This window comes from Bos mutus, chromosome 16 (genome assembly GCF_027580195.1).
Source record: "Bos mutus isolate GX-2022 chromosome 16, NWIPB_WYAK_1.1, whole genome shotgun sequence".
In the NCBI taxonomy this organism is placed as follows: Eukaryota; Metazoa; Chordata; class Mammalia; order Artiodactyla; family Bovidae; genus Bos; species Bos mutus.
This window is the reverse complement of record NC_091632.1, coordinates 34596003-34612090: the sequence shown is the minus strand read 5'-3', so window position 1 is coordinate 34612090 and position 16088 is coordinate 34596003. Positions and strand designations below refer to the sequence as shown.

Genomic DNA, 16088 nt, shown 5'->3' with positions numbered 1-16088 from the left:
CCCCACAGCGAAGTGACCAACAGGGCCTCAGCTGCTGAGTGCAGAGCCTGCTGAGGAGCAGGGAGAGGATGGTGTGATGGCAGGAACACGGACAGCAGGGGTCCCGCTGTCTGCCCCGCTCCGGCGCAGAACTCCTGAAAACCTGGGAATTTCTTCTGAGAGCACAGGGCCATCTTTTGTTTTAATGAGGCTCCTGTAGGGGCTGGTCACCAGAAAGACCAAGCCAGATTAGAAGCTTCGAATTTTCAGCCCCACCCCCATTCTCTTGAGAAGGTAGAGGAGCTGAAAATGGGACTAATAAATGATTATGCCTTTATGAGGAAGCCTCCACAAAATCCCACACTGACGCATGGAGGCGTCCCTGCCCCCAGCCCCCCAGCCCTGCCCATCCCCCATCTGGACCTCACCCATATCCTTCATCTTGTAGATGTGTGTGTTCTCGGTCATGTCCGACTCCTTGTGACCCCATGGACTGTAGCCCACCAGACTCCTCTGTCCATGGGATTATCCTTCAACAAAACATCAAATTTTTATAATGAACTAGTGAGTGTTAGTGAAGGTTTCCCTGAGTTCTGTGAGCTCGTCTAGCAAATTAATTGAATGCAAGGGGCAGGTGGTCATGGGAACCTCTGAGTTGTAGCCAAGTTAGACAGAAGTGGCGGGTGACTTGGGGACCACTCTTTGCCATTGGCACCTGAAGTTGAGAGCAGTCTGTGGGACTGAGCCCCCACCCAAGAGTCTCCAGATACTATCAGAATTGAATTAACCTGTGGGACATCCAGCTGGTGTCGCCAAATTGCCTGGCGTAGGAACCTCCCCCACCACTTTTGGTGACCAGAGTGTCGTGGTCTGTGCGCGGGAGAATTTCCAGACATGAGGCAGAATGAGAGGAGAATAAAGATTATTAGAGTGGGAGATGCTGTTAGAACAGCGGCCTGGCTCAAGGGACAGATGATGTTGAACAGGGGTCCTTAGTCCATTTTTATAGCCAAGGTTCAGGGAGCAGGATAGGGGTCTTGTGGGTCATTTGCTGATTGGATGAGGCAAATGGAGTCGTTAGGGCCTCAGGAGGACCTGAAATTTGTTAATAGTTACTACATGGGGGAGGGAAAGATGATAAAGGCCTGTCCGTTCCTGCATTCCAAGACCCTCCTTGGTTTTTTATCTGTTCTTTCATCCTTGGGACACCGCGCAGAGCAGTGTTCTGTGTGAGCAGTCTCACAGGAGAGACACAGGAGGGTAACCTGGGTTTTCTCCACATTCAGTGATGAGGAAACACCCCGGGCCAGGCTCACCCACCCGGGGTGGCCAGGGCATCTGCGGATGCCACCTGACTTTGTTCTTCCTGGGTGTCTTGGTCTCCTTCACTGAAAGCTTCAGTCCTCATGGTCCCCACACCCCCTCTCCCCACTCCACCCGCAGACGCTCCTCAGAGGGCCCCCTCCTCTCCACTCTAGGTCCTTCTTATGATGTGTTGCTGTCAGAAATGATCCCATTTACCTGTCTAGATGGTTACTGTCCGACCCCCTCACTCCCTCCTCTGTCCCCCAGCAGGAGGGGTGTGTGTCACTGTACCTGCCTGGGGATAGGCTACACTAGCCTTGAGGCAGGATGGCTCTGAGCAGGGCCTTTAGGGCCCAGGTTTGCTACTTACTAACCACAGTTAGTAAGTAAGTGTGGTTACGGACACTCACCCTCTCTATATCTTACCAAACTCAACAGTGAAAGAGGGTCCTCCTGGCACCTCTCTCAGGACGGACTCAGAGGGCTGGGCAGGGTGGTGCCTGCAAGGGGCTGTTGTTCCCAGAAGCCATGTCTCCTGCCCTCTCCTCCTGGTGACCTGCGGGTGGCAGCACCAGACCCCCGTTCCTGGAGGGACAGCCTGCTTGCCACCCCCATCTTGGGCTTTGCCTGCAGGAGCCTAGGTCAGGAGAGATGCTGGCAGGAGTGACTGGCTCTCCCCGACCGCTTGCAACCACTCCCATGTGGGTGTTCTACTGAGAGCCCAACCGGGCAGGTTCACGACATTGCCAGGGGACGGGCCACACCAGAGGGCAAGCCCTGACCCAGGTCAGCGGTGGCCATGTCCAAATGACCTCTAGGAACATTCCAGGACCCTCATTTCGGGGTTCATCACTTTCTCACTCCCTCTGTTCCCCAAAGGCATCAGGGTAAAGCCCTAAGACCCAGAAGCATTTGGATTGGTCTTGGGGGGCTGCCAGCAGGTGAAGAAGCAGGAGGAGCAGGGGTCTGAATTTTCACAGTGGGTGGGGCCACTTTAGGAGGAGAGAGCAGCCTTCAGCCAAGATGAACTGCAGAGTGGCCTTCAGTTTGGGAAAGGGAGGCCCCTGCGGGCAAGACTGTTGGTCAGCATTCTCCGACCAGCATTTGACCTGACCAGGAAGGCATCCCTCACGTAGCTGGAAGCCCCTCAAATGCCATCTATTTGTGGCCTGGACTATGCTGCCTGGCAGGAGACATGTGACCATGAAGCTGTGGTATTTTTGGCAATGGGGGTGGGGCCTGTGTGGTGAGCCCTGCACCATGCCGCTCTGGGACAGGCAGCTCGGACGCCCAGCTCCGCTGCCCCGGCTGGCTGTGGGGTCCCAGGTACAGTACTGTCAGCCCCTCATTCCCACCCTAAGGGGTCCCAAAGGGGACAGCCCCTACAGGGGGCTTCCCTAGGACCAGAGAGGAGGACAAGGGGCAACGGGTCAGGAAGCCATGGTGCCTGGTCTCAAGGCACCTCCATCGCAGGACTGTTCTGGCCAATAGCCTCCCACTCCCTGGGTCCAGCGGTACCTGACCAAGGGCCAAAGGGCAACCCCCCATCGGGGGCTGAGAGGTTAGGGGCTCCCAACCAAGAAGGGTTGCCTTGGTTCAGTGAGACGCAGGGAGGAGGGCTTTGTCAGCTGGGCAGGTCTGGGTCAGGGGCACAGACTCTGACGGTGGCCCTAGGGGGCTGGTGGGAACCAGGAGGCTCATTCTGTTCTGGGACCCCCTGCCCAGGCAGGGGCAGAGCCAGGCTCTCCCTGATGAACCCTGAGTGGGGTCTGGCAGCATTGATGTGACCTTGGTAGGCTCAGAAGAAGCCCGGCAGCCTGTCCCAGCCAAGGCTGGTGGAAGGTCATCCCTAAAGACTGGTCACCTGCTGGACACCACGGCCCTTCCCCCCGTGGCCAGCTGCCACCTGGGGCACATTGGGACACTCCAGAACTATCACTCAGGTGAACCAAACCCTAGTGGGTGGTCCTTGAAATGGGCTTTGCTGTGTCGAGTTGGCCTTTGTACTAGCAGCTCTGCAGGAAAGCTGGAGGCTGCCTCAGCTGAACAGAAAAAACACACCTTGAGGAGGGAAACTTCTCCTGGGGGTGAGGAGCCCTGTGTTTTAGTGAACTTCACTGGCTCGAATGCAGGATTGTAGCAACATGTCCTTTTAATGTTACCATTTGCGCTCAGTTGGGAAGCAGGGAAGGCAGGAGTTTTGGATGCTCCAACTCCAGGAAGCCGCACAACTTCTCTCTGGACTCTGTTCTGCTCTCTTTCAGGACAGAAATGGAGGGCTGGCCTCTGGGCCAGGGAAACCCAAGGGGGCAGGTGGGGTGGTGGCAGTGAGTGCGGGCCGGGGCCCCAGGCCTGGGTCTGTGAAGAACCTGGTCTGTGGCTCATGTGCCTCTGCTGACCCAGAATGGAGAACTTCCAGTACAGCGTCCAGCTGAGCGACCAGGACTGGGCTGAGTTCTCAGCCGCTGCCGAAGAGTGTGGCCTCCTGCAGGCCGGCCTGGCCTCTGGGGATGAACCCTTGTCTAGCGACACTGACCAAAGGGACAGCAGTGGCAGCAGCCCCCCAGGACCCTCACCCTTTCTCGAGGGGCAACTGACTCCTGGAGGAAGTAGCTGGCCCAGCTTTGAGGAGGAGGACAAGGCCGCCACCCGGCAGCTGGTCAGCAGGTCTTGGCATGAACCCATGCTGGCCCCAGAGGCGGGTCAGCAGACGCCCAGCACGTCCGCACAGTCAGAAGCTCGGCTGTCCCTCAGCCCTGGTGCCACCCCTCTCGTCCAGGGCTCATCCCTCCCGGGGCCAGTGTCTTCCAGAGACGAGATGCAGAGGCTTCTGCGGGGGCCAGCCCCCCGGGGCCCTGCCCCTACTCCCGCTGGTGAGCCCGCTGGGAGTCCTGAGTCCCCTGGCCACAGTGCTGCCCCCCAGAGGTCCCCTGGCAGCCCTGGAGCCCCGCCAAGAAGCCCTGGCCGAAAGAAGAGGCGCACTGCAGGCACCAAAGCGGGTGGGCGTTCGGGCGGCCCAGGCCCTGCTCCCACCCAGCTGGACTCCCCACTGCTCACAGAGGCCAAACCTGAGGACAGCCTCGGCCCTGCTGGGTCCAGGGGGAAGGGTCTCCCAGCAGGAGCAGCAAAGCAGACAGCAGGAACTGGGCCAGAGTCTGCAGGAGCCCCCGAGCAGGTGGCCGGACAAGGGCCAGGTGTGGATCTGTCTACGCCTGTCCCTACTACTGAGCAGGGAACAGATCGACTTGGAATGAGCCCCAGAGCTGACCCATGCGCTGCGTCCACGTCTGACCCAGGGGCTCCTCTAGACGTCACGATTAAGTCAGATGTGGCTCTATCCACACCTGCCTCTGAACCTCAACCCGATGAGCCTCAGTCTACACCTGCCTTCAAGCCTCAACCTGATGAACCTCAGTCTACACCCGCCTTCAAGCCTCAACCCGATGAATCTCAGTCTACATCCGCCTTCAACGCTCAACCCAATGAGCCTCAGTCCACACCCGCCTTCAGTCTTCAACCTGATGAGCCTCAGTCTACACCTGCCTTCAAGCCTCAACCTGATGAACCTCAGTCTACACCCGCCTTCAACGCTCAACCCAATGAGCCTCAGTCCACACCCGCCTTCAGTCCTCAACCCGATGAGCCTCAGTCTACACCTGCCTTCAAGCCTCAGCCTGATGAACCTCAGTCTACACCCGCCTTCAACACTCAACCCAATGAGCCTCAGTCCACACCCACCTTCAAGCCTAGACTAGATGTGGACCAGCTTATGCCAGGCCCAGTGGTCCAGCCAGAGGTGGATTCATCTATGCCTGCCTCAAAGGCTTTACCATGCACAGCCCTGCCTCACCTTGTGCTCGAGGCTGGGTCTGATGTGGGTGTGTCTACACCACCTGCTCCCACACCCCAGGCTGGGCCTGACATGGTGGAAGCAGAGGTTGTTCCTGTGGCCAAGCTGGGTTTGAGCCCTGTTCAGTCTCTAGAGGGGCACCAACAGAACCCCAGAGGGGAGCCCTCAATAGATGCCCCTGGACACCACACTGGGGAGCCCCCTCTAGGCCCCATCCAAGCACCCAAGAAGAAGAAAGTGCGATTCTCCGTGGCCGTGCCCAGCTCCGAAGAGCCAGGGTCAGGAGAGGTCTCAGGCCCACCCTCTCCGGCCACAGCCCCCAGGATGGCATCTGGGGGCCACAGAGGTTCTGGAGCCTGGGACTCTGTGGCAGTTGGGCCCCGGAGCCCCCAGCCTCGGATTCTGAAGCACCTGCCTCCCCCTGCCCCCTCTGCCTCCATGGGGCCAGGGCGCAGGAGCTGCTTTGCAGTGACCCTCCCGGAAGCCTATGACTTCTTCTTTTGTGACACCATTGAGGAGGAGGACGAAGAGGCTGAGGGGGCAGCAGAGGCTGCCCAGGCTCCAGCCGAAGTCCAGTGGCCGGATGTGTGTGAGTTCTTCTTCCAAGAGAGCCAAATCCAGAGGTCGAGGCACCAGGAGGGCCGCTCCCAGGCCCCACCCCTAAAGGCTGGGCCTGTGCCGGCCCCTCCACCTGGAGACCCCATGCCAATCTCCATCCCTGAGGCCTATGAACACTTCCTCGAGGAGGACAGGTCAGGGGGTACACTGGGGCCAGCCGCCCTTCTCCAGATGCAGGCCCCAGAGCCCTCCAGGTCAGTCCTCTGGGGAGTGGGAACTGGCGCCCCACCGGAGTCTAGCCCAGCCACAGTGGAACAGCTCACCCTGGCCATCAGGGAAGCAGGTGTGTGTTGCGGGGGCCTCCTGGTCTGTCTAGGACCTGGGAACACACTGTCCAGGGAGTTCAGCCAAGAGGGCCATCGGGGGAGGGACAGGCCAGGATCCTGGGTTGTGAGCTGGTGGGCGGGCCTCAGGGGTGATCTGCTCAGGAAGGGCCCCTCCCCCTGCCTCCTCCCCGACTCCCAGGAGACAGTCCAGGGGCAGCCCCAGCCAGGCAGGGGGTGGCTCCACAGTGGCTGTCACCTTGTGTTCAGCCCCAGACAACTTGGGACATCCCCAGCTCAGTCTGCACTGCCTGCAGGTAAGGCTCACATTCCCTCTAGAAGATATTTTACAAACCAGGAAACAGTGCCCCGGATGCACTCGCCCAAGTCGGCCTGACTCAACTATGCCACACGCTACCCTGGGTCTTGGGACAGAGGTGTCATAGGAAGGACGTGACTCAGGATAGACGTGACCAGGGCAGGTGTGTCTGAGTCAGGCAGCAGGAGCTCAGGCCATGCTTCTCTTCCCCAGTGGCACCCGGGGGTCCCCTCACCTCGTTCACCTTCAGCCAGAAAGACATGTGCATGGTGTTCGTAGCCTTTGCTACCTGGGCTGTGAGAACGTCAGACCTGCATGCCCCAGATGCCTGGAAGACAGGTTTGTGGGGCCGGGGTGGGGTGGGCTGGTGTTCAGAAGTCCAGTGGAGGGGGAGTGGTGTCCAGTCCCAGCTTCTGGGCTAGCAGGGATGAGAGGCCCATGTGGAGGTGTGGGTTTCTCTGCTGACTGATTTCCTGCGTTGCAGACCCACCCTCTCTCTGCCAGCCTGCCCTTGTCCTTTGAGAGTCAGCCTGTGTGGATGGAAGGTGGTGACAAGGCCAGAACAGAGCCGGCACTCAGGAGGTCTGTGCTTCTCTTGCAGTTCTGCTGGCCAACATTGGCACCATCTCTGCCATCCGATATTTCCGCCGGCAGGTGGAGCGGGGGCGCCATAGCCGCAGTCGCAGCCCCAGCCCCAGCTCCAGCCCCAGCCCCTAGGACCCAGGCTTGGCCCAGGAAGACGCAGGACAAGGAAATGTCCACAGGTGCTCAGGACAAGGCGCTGCCCTCAGGCCTTGCCCTCTGACTCTTTGTGTTCTGCAGTGTCCAAGAAGGAGACTGCGTCCTTGGTCCCGGCTCCCCTGGACTCCACTGAGGGTCTGACCAGTGGCCGAGGCCAAGGCTGTGCTCCACACTTGGGAGCGGGGAGATTCTGGAAGGCTGGGTAGGTAGGGACCGAGCAGGAAGCTGGTTAGTAAGGTGGCCAGGTTAGCAATAAAAAACACAGGTCGTCCAATGAAACTTGAATCTCAGACACTCAGGATGAGACCCACTTACACTAAGGAACTGTTTGTGGTTTATCTGAAACCGGAATTAACTGGAATCCTCATCCTATGTGGTTATGCTTCTGGAGGGAGGGCCACAACAGGGCAGTGGAAGTTAGAGGGGTTCAGAGCAGCAGCAAGGCCCCAGCAGGAGATCGGGGCAGGGGGCAAGAGCAAGGAGGCAGAGGGCCTCGAGGCTGGAGGGTGGGCAGTGTCCCAGCCTCTGCCCTGTTTACAAGAGGCTGGACCGGTGGAGGCCTCTGAGGCTTCTCTGACCCCGGAACCCCAAAGGTCTGGTCAAGGCCTCCTTGGTTCCTGCCCGAGACGGTGAGCAGGTACCCAGAGGGGTAGGGGTCCGTAGGCAGGGCCTGGAGCCCGGCCTCTGGGGCGCCCTGGAGGGGCTGCAGAGATGGAAGGCAAGGGTATCGGGTGGAGGAACTGGACACCTGGCTTTGCCCAGGGCTGAGAGGAGCTGGAGATGGGACAGGAAAGTGGGTAGGGCGCAGGCAATGGTGGAGCAAGGGGTGCTTGGGTGGGTGTCCAGCCCTGGAAGCAGCACATGCAGGGTCCCCAGGACGCAGGGGACTACTGGCTGCTGAGGACAGGACGCATGGACACACAGCACCAATAAAACCTCCTCTTTCCTTCCTGTTTGGTCTCTTGCCAGTTTCTCCCGACCAGTTCATCCCACTCACACACGCCCAGGCCACCCTCCTCCCTCTGCTCATCATGTCTCAGACCTCGCTGACCTCCGACTCTTGTGCTCTCTGGTTTCACATACTCTGGCCCTCGCTAACCTGACTTACTCAGCCCTCTGATCGTTATGCTTGTGCCATCCTCCTTCTCCCAGGTGAAGCCGCTGCCCCAAGTCCCCTCCCTCATTCCTTCCTGAGAGGCAGGCTGAGGTGTGGGCCCTCTGGGTGTCCAGTCACCTTGGCCAAGGTGTCCAGGGCCCAGGGTAACTCAGGGTTCTTGAGGCTCCCTCCACCTGCCGGGATCAGACCCCGTCTCGACACTGCCTGTGGCCCCACAGACAAGCCCCAGGTCCTGTTGCGGCCCCTCCTCCAGGGTCGATGCAGGCAGGTGGTCCCCAGCAGCAGCTGCTAGGGGCCATCAGATCCACTGGATGAGCCCCTGTTCAGGCTCTGGTGCTCCTCGAGGCCCCCGCCGCTGGGAAGGTGACAGAGCTTTGTCCTGGCTGCTGCCATAGCCTGGGCGGGGGACGCCATCTGGTGGGGAGAGCGGACATGCATGTGTCTTCAGGAGGTGACACCCCAAACTCTCCCAGAAAGGGGCAGGGCCCTCACTCACCTGAGGGAGGTGGTGAGGGGTCGGGCGAAGCTTCTTTCTCAGGGGAGACCTGGGGACCCCAACCACAGGTCTGAGAGGTGGGCCCCAGGAAAGGGAGCTTGGAGACCAGTCCACGAATCTGCCTGACCCCATCCCTTCCTTTTCCTCTTGGCCCCCTCCCTCCCCACTGCTCCCTTCCTGACACCAAGCCCAGTCCCTGGTTTCCACTCACCCCCCTCTTCCCCTGTTTCCATCTCTCCTGCTCCCTCAGGGTCCCAGAAGGCCCCACGTGATTTCCTCTCCCCAACAGAACCCCTTGCCCGGGGTGGGGGCTGATACTCACAAGCTGAGGGGAGTCTGGGGGCCGGGGCCCCCAGCCCTTGATGGAGGCACGATGGTGCCGAGAGGCTCGGGCCCGCGGGACTGCCTTCTCAGAGAGTAAGTGGGGGCCGGAGAGTCCACAGCTGGAGTCAGAGACAGGCTCAGACACGGGGACTGAGCAGAACGGGCTGGAGGGCTCAGGTCCAAGCGTGCTCTGCATTGCACTGAGGAACTGTCGGGAGAGCACTGGTGACCGAGGCCCCCTGAGAGGCCCCTGCCCCAGAAACCCCCTCAGTCACCCACAGTGGCCTGAGCAGACCTCAGGCTTCGGTACCCTCTCAGCCTCAGGCTGTGGGCACACCAGCTCTTTCTGTCACCTAGCAGGGGACTGACCTCATCCAGGTTCTGGACATCTGTGATCTTGCGGTGGGAAGTGGCAGGTGGTGTGTAGGGGTCAGCATAGAGCGGGGAGTGGGGTGTCTCCAGAGAATGGTCTGGAGCCTCAGTGCCGCCGTCTAGGCTCAACTGTAGGCAAGAGACAGGAGACACAGCTTCCTGGGGCTGGAAGCGGCGAAGCCCTTCCTTCTCTGTGCAAGGGGCCTCTGGTGGTTTCAGGACTGAGGAGGCCAGGGAGGTGGAGGGTGGGAGGGAGCGGAGGGTCATGCCTAGAGCCGGGGTCAACATGCTGGCCCACCTTGGTCAGGTCCAGGTGTAGCAGGGCGGCTGGGCCAGGCCTCTCAGCCCGGGCCTTGTTCCTGGGTGATCGGCTGCTGCTGCCCCGTCTCAGCTTTGCCCTGTGCCCGCCGATGCTGGTGCAGCCAGGGTTGGCTTGCTCCTGTGGGAACCAAAGACCTTCCAGAAGGTTTCCTGGGGCCCTCTCCCCATACAACGGTCTGAAGCTACACAGAGTCCCTTCCCCTGAGGAACCAGGCAAGTATGCCATGGGGTCCACCCCCCTCAGATACTCACCAGTGGGGGCCGGGCCGGGCAGCCTGCAGTGGATGGTGCTGAGGACTCAGGGAGGGAGTGGCTGGTGCAAGTGGAGGCGGGCGCCGGGCACCCCGAGTCCCAGCTGGTCCGTGCGTCAGAGGAGAGCGAGCCTCGGCCACTGGCCACAACCTGGGCAGCCGGCAAGGGGTAAAGGTGAGCCAGGTGGCAGGAACCCTCCCCACCTCCCCGTGCCCAGGCCCACCTGTCTGTTTTACCATGGCCCGGCAGCACCTGCCCTGCTGACTCCTTACCTGTGTGGGCGCCCGCAGCCCTGGGAGGCTCTCAGGGCCGAGTGGTGGGGAGGCCCTGTCCTCCTGGCAGACTGTCTGCAGGCAGAGCAGCCAGTGGCTATAGTCCTCGTAGCTGGCACACACCACACGGATGGTGTTGATGAGACGGCCTGGTGCACGGATGCTGTGAGGGGGCCTTGCAGGCAGGGTGCTCCCTGCAAGGCCCCAGCGCAGAGCTAGGTGCCCACCCAGGGCCACAGCCCCTCTCCCAGGCCTGGCTCCCACCCACCTTCAATCAGGAAAGAGCGGATCTGCTTCTCCCTCTCTTCCAGGTTGATGTGGATGGCGCTGAGCGGGAGCTCCCCCTGCAGGGCATCAGGGGGACAGGGCCTGAGTCAGGGAACAATCCCTGACCACCACCTCAGTGAGCCCTCCTGAGTTGGGTGGGCACGTGGATGCCAGGCAGAGGGCAAAGCAGGGCTGAGGCCAACATCTTGAGGGAGGCCAGGCACATCCTGTCCGTTCTAGAGGGGTGTCTTCACCCAGGCTCCAGGTGGGGCTTTCTCCAGCCAATGTCTGACTCAGGACTGGTCAGGGACTGGTCCCCTGGGCCACCCATTAAGATGGGGGTGGGTGGGAAGGGATCACGAGGAAGCCCCCTGCGTTTCTCGATGGCTGAAGGCCATGATCACCCCCAGTGTAGGAGGTACCCTGATGCACAGGATGGACCCTCACGCCCATGCCTACACCCACACACGCACACACACACACACACACACACACACACACAACCTTCAGGCACCAGGAAGACGCCTGTTCAGAGGTACAGGCACCTTCCAGGAGCACTGTGGGCCCCATGCCACCCCCAGGTGACTGGCCTGCTGGTGGCTGTGGACTTGCTAGCATGATACAGGGTGCTGAGGCAAGGTGCCCACCGTCCTTGCCCATGATAGGCTGAGACCAGACTGACCAGGACAGCAGGCTGGGTGGGTGGGGCCACCTGTCCCAGCAGGCCCCGACATACAGGTTCCTCCTGAGCCGTTGCCCCCTCCCACCCCCATGTGCAGGGCGCCTCCCTGGGGCGGGTCTGCAGTGGGGAGGGACCCACCTTAAAGCAAAGCCCATCTGCTTCCTCGGAGAAGATGGCCAGGGAGGTTGGGTACAGGACAAGGAGGCGGTCCCACTGCTCCTGCAGGGAGGTCACAGGGTGGAGTGGGGTCTCCGCTGGCATACACCCAGGGCCTGGCCCCACCTGGAGCCCGTACCCCGCTCCCACCTCCTCCCACCTCTGTGCCCCCACCTGTGAGGGCAGATGCTGCAGCTTGACCCTTGAGGCACAGATGGCACTGCCCATCACCTGGCGGCCTGATGCTGTCCGCAGCCGGGTCAGCCTGTGCTGCAGAGTGCAGGGGAGCGCGTCCTCAGTGGGGCCCTGGGAGGAAAGGGTCAGGGGCAGGTGGAGGAGGGGAAGGGAAAGGGGTGCAGGGTTCCCAGCACTGACCTGCAGGGGCTCTGGGGGGCAGCGAGGCACCCCTCCCACGAGGGCTATCTGCTTCTCCAGGTGGTAGAGCCAGTGGCCCAGCTCGGCCTGGCTGGGGCAGAGCACGAGAAGTGGGGCGGGCAGCGGGCCTGCGGGGGAGGGACAGAGTGGGCTAGGCCAGAGGCCCACAGGAGAGGTCCCTCAAGGGTTGGCAGAAGCCACTGATGACCACATGCACAGCTCTGGAGGCCCTCAGTCTGCTGTCCTCCACCCCAGCCTGGCACTGAACGTGTGCCCATCAGAGGAAAAGTCAGGACCCTTCAACGTGCTCAGAGTTCCGCCAAGGTCCCAGGCTGGGTCAACAGCCAGGCTCACTGAGCAGCCTTAGTGCTGTCGCCTTGTCCTGAGGGCAAGGTCAGCACAGGCAGCCCCACCCGTGCTCCCACACACCTGTGATCTGGAAGGCGTGCTCTCTAGACCCCTCGAGGGGGCAGACACTCAGCTCCATCAGTGGTAACAGCCCCTGCCAGAGCATAGAGGGAGAGAAGGGCTAGGGCCCCTCTGCCTCCCACAGCTCTGCTCTCCCGCTTCCTCAGCACCTCCCTCTGCCCATCTCACCACACCTGGAAAGTGAGTCCTTCGGGACCATGGGCCTGGAAGTAGAGGTGGGAGGGGAACAGCTCCAGGTAGCAGTCGCTGACATTCTAGGGGAGAGAGGGGCCAGCGTCTGAGGACTTGGGGGCAGGGTCCAGGGTGGCCCTCCTAAGCATGCCCCCCCAGCCCAGCCCCCACCTGGCTGTGCTGGAAACGCAGCTGGACCTTGGCATAGTGCACAACGCTGCCCAGACTCCTCACTGCTGCCCTTCGCCGCCCCTCCTTGAACACACTCAGGAAAGGCTGCTCCAGGATTTCTTGCTGGCTCTGCAAACCTGGGATGTTCTAGGGTGGGGGAAGAGCTCAGGAGAGGGGGCCTGAATGGTGACCAGTGGCCTTGGCCCCCAGTCTCACCATACATAGGTTAAGAACACACGTACAGCATCACTTATGTACAGAGCCCTGTACACACACAGTCTCTTCACGTGACAACAGTGCAGAACACACACATACACACACACACAAACAGCCTCTGCTGGTCACAGAACTCTGTGGTCTAGTGATGGACCAGCAACCTTTCAACTCATTAGAAATTCAACTCTTAGCTTCACTGTTTCCTAACTGTGTTCCCTTATTTTGGTTACTGTGCTGTTTAAAGTCCCTTCAGTCATGTCTGACTCTTTGTTACCCTATGGATTGTAGCCCTCCAGGCTCCTCTGTCCATGGGATTCTCCCGGCAAGAATACTAGAGTGGGTTGCCATGCCCTCCTCCAGGGGATCTTCCCAACCCAGGGATCCAACCCGCATCTCCTGCAGCTCCTGCATTGCAGGTGAATTCTTTACTGCTGAGCCACCAGGGAAGTCCTATTTTGGTTACTCAACCTTCCAAATCCTGTTGGTCAGAGGGGTTTTCAGGTGTTTGAGTGACAGGATGCTCAAAACCCTCCCACACCTCAGCGTCAGTTGGTACTGGCTTAAAACTTGGCTCTACGGAGAAAGGTTAGGGTCCATGGGGTCACAAAGAGTTCGACACAACTGAGTGACTGAACAACAACAAACCGAGAAGGGGGGTGCCGATTTGCAGTATTTTCCAGTTTGCCTGGTGTAAGTATTCTCATCACAGCCTGTTAAGCGCCACACTGCCACATGCCCCCATCTCCCTCTCAGCAGAGGCCAAGGTCCTGGCAATGGCCAAGGGGTCCTCTCCCCTCACTTCAGGCATCTACTTATCTCAGGATCTTTGCTCCTGCTGCCCTCTCTGACTGCAGCACTCTGCCCAGCCCCTTCTCACTTAGTCCAGCACTCGGCTCAGACTCCTTCTCTTGAGCTCCTGTTCGGTGCCCTTCCGACGCTCCAGCCTCACTGGCCCCTGCCCATTGGTCCTCCTTTGCATTTCACCTTGGTGCCAGCCACATCTGATGTGCTGTCTTTTCCTTCTTTATCTTGTCATCTGGCTTTGTCATGGATGTGAATGACATGGGAACAGGGCCCTTGTCTATTGGCCCCTTTGCTGGGCCAGGACCTAGGACAGTACTGGTGTACTGGGTGTAAGCCCTCGGTGTACTAGGGCTTCAGTGCCTGTCTGCTGAAGGGAGGGAGGATCAGTGCCTACCAACAGCTGACTCTCAAACAGAGAATCCTCTATAAGCAGGGCTTTGATGATCAGAATGGGAGCCAGATCAGGACAGGTGCCCAACTGGGGCTGGAGGGGCTGAAGTCTGAGGATCAGGGCACACTGGGGAGCTGGCAGGGGCTGCTGTGCCTTGGCCAAGCTGAGCCACCCCTTGGGCAAGCCCAGGAATGTGAACAGACAGACTCAGAGCTTCCGGGCCTCTCTGCCTCTGGGTGGGGCCTCCTGCACCCACACCCAGTGTGGACGATGCTGGGATGGGACCCATGAAAAATAGGCCACGGAGCAGGAAGGGCCACACAGCTGGCCCGTGGCCTGGGCTCAGGCTTGGGGCCCTTGTGGGGCAGGCTCCCACGTCCGGGCAGGGCCCACCCCCTGACAGGGAAAGGGAGTGCTGGCTCCTCCCCTGGCCCCACCCACCGAGGTTCAGCAAGCCGAGTTCCCTCTCCAGCTGCCATGTCCTGGCAAGAGGACCACCGGGACCACATGGTATGCCCTGGACCTGCACGGAGGGAACTGAGGTCTGAGATGTGGCCACATGGAGGGATTCTGGCCAGGGAGGGCCTTGACAGAAGTGCCCTGTCCGCTTCTCTGAGGTAGCTGGTTTCTGAAGGTAGCACAGGGAGCCCAGGGAACCCCAGGGAGCAGGAGAGGGAACAGGCCCGGGCTTCTCAGTCTGACAGGAACACTTGGAAAGGTTGCCTGGGAGCCGACACCAGCAGCTGTGAGGATGGGTGCTGGTCAGTGCTCCCCGCACAATCACAGATGTTGTTCCTGGGGCAATAGCCTAGAGGCTCATTTCCCTCACACGCCAGGGCCTTTGCACACAGCAGAGCCTCACTCCAACCCTTGGAGGCTGCGCCGGGTTAAAGGGCAGGTGTCTCTCCCCCTTGGTCAGCAGGTATTCAGCTCAAAGGTGGCCCAGCATATGCTTGGGAGCCCTCCTTGCTGTGTGGCGTGGGGGTACAGGATGACATAGTGGTGGACCCCAAGGGGTGTCTCTTGGAGAAACCAGGGCCAAGGGTAGTGGAGAGACTGGCTCGCTGAGTACAACAAGCACCTTACGTTCTTGGAGCAACAGTGGTGGGGGGTGCTTCACAGCCCCATCGCTCGCCTGACACCCATGCCCACACGGCAGCAGAGACACACGTGCTTGTCCAGCTTCAACATGCCCAGGCACGCTGTCCTGCACCAGGGCGCGGGGTGGGGGCTGGATACCAGGGCCCTGGGCAGGGCTGGCACGTGGCTGGGCACCGAGGCCCCGCCCTGCCGCCCCACTGACTCAGTGCCGGGTCTCAGTTTCACTCTCCGCTCAGACTTTCGGCCTATGAGCTCCCCAGGGCGGGGCTGCACCTACTTCCTCGCTGTGCTCTGGGCTTGACTCTCTTGAGGCTGACAGGGAAGACCCTGGGCCCAGTACAGATGGGACACACAGGCAGTCACACGCAGACCACCACTACCACACCCCTCCGAGCCAGGGCACACTACCCAGTCAGTCGCTCACCGTCCCTGGGATGTAGTGGAAGATCTTGTCAGCAGTGGTGTCCCGGTCCGCACCAGCCTCAGTGCCAAACAGGCCAGCCAGCTTCCGTGCGCCGTCCTCTCTGGGGACAAGGGAGGGGGGGCTCACAGCCTGGCCCCTGAGGCAGATCGAGGGAGACCCTGTGACCAAGCGGCCATGGCCATACCCCGCCCCCCTCACCTATTTCCCTTCAGCGAGGGCTTTCTGGAAAAGGAGGCCCGGAGCCTCCTAGGGGCCTGAGGGACGCAGTGGCTGTTCCCCATGGGTGGCAGTGGCAGCTGACCTGAGTAGAGCAGGTCGACAGGTCTGGGTCCTTCTCTCCCCAGCCTCCTGCCCCACCTCCTGGGGCGGGGCTCTGGGCCAGCCAGCCCTGCACCTAAGGGCTGGGGAGGCGGAGTCTTTCTGGGAGGGAACTGGCCCCTACCAGAGGCTGAGCTGAGCCTTTCAGCTCCCTTCCCAGGGTCTTCCACACATCAGCCAGCCTGGGGGTAGGGGAAGGGGAGGAGAGATTCCCCAGCTCACAGCCCAGTCAAGAGCCCCCATTCTGTACAGGGGCTCAAAGGCCATTGCATCAGACTGGAGGTTGCCTAGGGTAGGAGGGCCAGAATGGAGCTCCCTGAGCCCAGCGACCCCTCTCCAGACATGTGAGCGCAC

General features: G+C 60.7%; 2 protein-coding genes across 3 annotated transcripts; one reads left to right on the top strand and one right to left on the bottom strand.

The window, feature by feature from the left end:
* The first annotated feature begins 2512 nt into the window (after positions 1 to 2512).
* Positions 2513 to 8026, top strand: PERM1 (PPARGC1 and ESRR induced regulator, muscle 1). 2 transcript variants are annotated; one of them, XM_070384980.1, is made up of 4 exons: positions 2513 to 2610; positions 3549 to 6035; positions 6548 to 6673; positions 6936 to 8026. In XM_070384980.1, exons 2-4 carry the CDS (start codon positions 3689 to 3691, stop codon positions 7049 to 7051), a joined length of 2589 nt encoding a protein of 862 aa, XP_070241081.1. In that variant the 5' UTR covers positions 2513 to 2610; positions 3549 to 3688; the 3' UTR covers positions 7052 to 8026. The 2 variants fall into 2 exon arrangements, with proteins under 2 accessions (XP_070241081.1, XP_070241082.1); XM_070384981.1 differs by having other exon boundaries at positions 2539 to 6035.
* A 445-nt stretch (positions 8027 to 8471) lies between these two features.
* On the bottom strand, positions 8472 to 15730 carry PLEKHN1 (pleckstrin homology domain containing N1). Its single transcript, XM_070384990.1, has 16 exons — positions 15615 to 15730; positions 15417 to 15516; positions 12481 to 12627; positions 12312 to 12392; positions 12139 to 12211; positions 11710 to 11837; positions 11509 to 11640; positions 11317 to 11397; positions 10498 to 10573; positions 10230 to 10378; positions 9958 to 10107; positions 9683 to 9823; positions 9382 to 9513; positions 9011 to 9220; positions 8689 to 8737; positions 8472 to 8606 (listed from the first exon to the last, which is right to left on the bottom strand). The coding sequence occupies exons 1-16, from the start codon at positions 15695 to 15697 to the stop codon at positions 8491 to 8493; spliced, it is 1848 nt and encodes a 615-aa protein (XP_070241091.1). The 5' UTR covers positions 15698 to 15730; the 3' UTR covers positions 8472 to 8490.
* Between the last annotated feature and the right edge of the window lie 358 nt (positions 15731 to 16088).

Excerpts from the sequence above, each read along its gene's own strand:
- PLEKHN1 (XM_070384990.1), bottom strand. The coding sequence starts at position 15,697 with ATGGGGAACAGCCACTGCGTCCCTCAGGCCCCTAGGAGGCTCCGGGCC. Across the intron at positions 12,393-12,480 it reads TGCGTTTCCAGCACAGCCAG|AATGTCAGCGACTGCTACCT; the intron begins GTGGGGGCTGGG and ends TCTCTCCCCTAG. Across the intron at positions 9,221-9,381 it reads ATGTCCAGAACCTGGATGAG|TTCCTCAGTGCAATGCAGAG; the intron begins GTCAGTCCCCTG and ends CTCTCCCGACAG.
- PERM1 (XM_070384980.1), top strand. The coding sequence starts at position 3,689 with ATGGAGAACTTCCAGTACAGCGTCCAGCTGAGCGACCAGGACTGGGCT. Across the intron at positions 6,036-6,547 it reads CCTGGCCATCAGGGAAGCAG|TGGCACCCGGGGGTCCCCTC; the intron begins GTGTGTGTTGCG and ends TCTCTTCCCCAG. Across the intron at positions 6,674-6,935 it reads CCCAGATGCCTGGAAGACAG|TTCTGCTGGCCAACATTGGC; the intron begins GTTTGTGGGGCC and ends CTTCTCTTGCAG.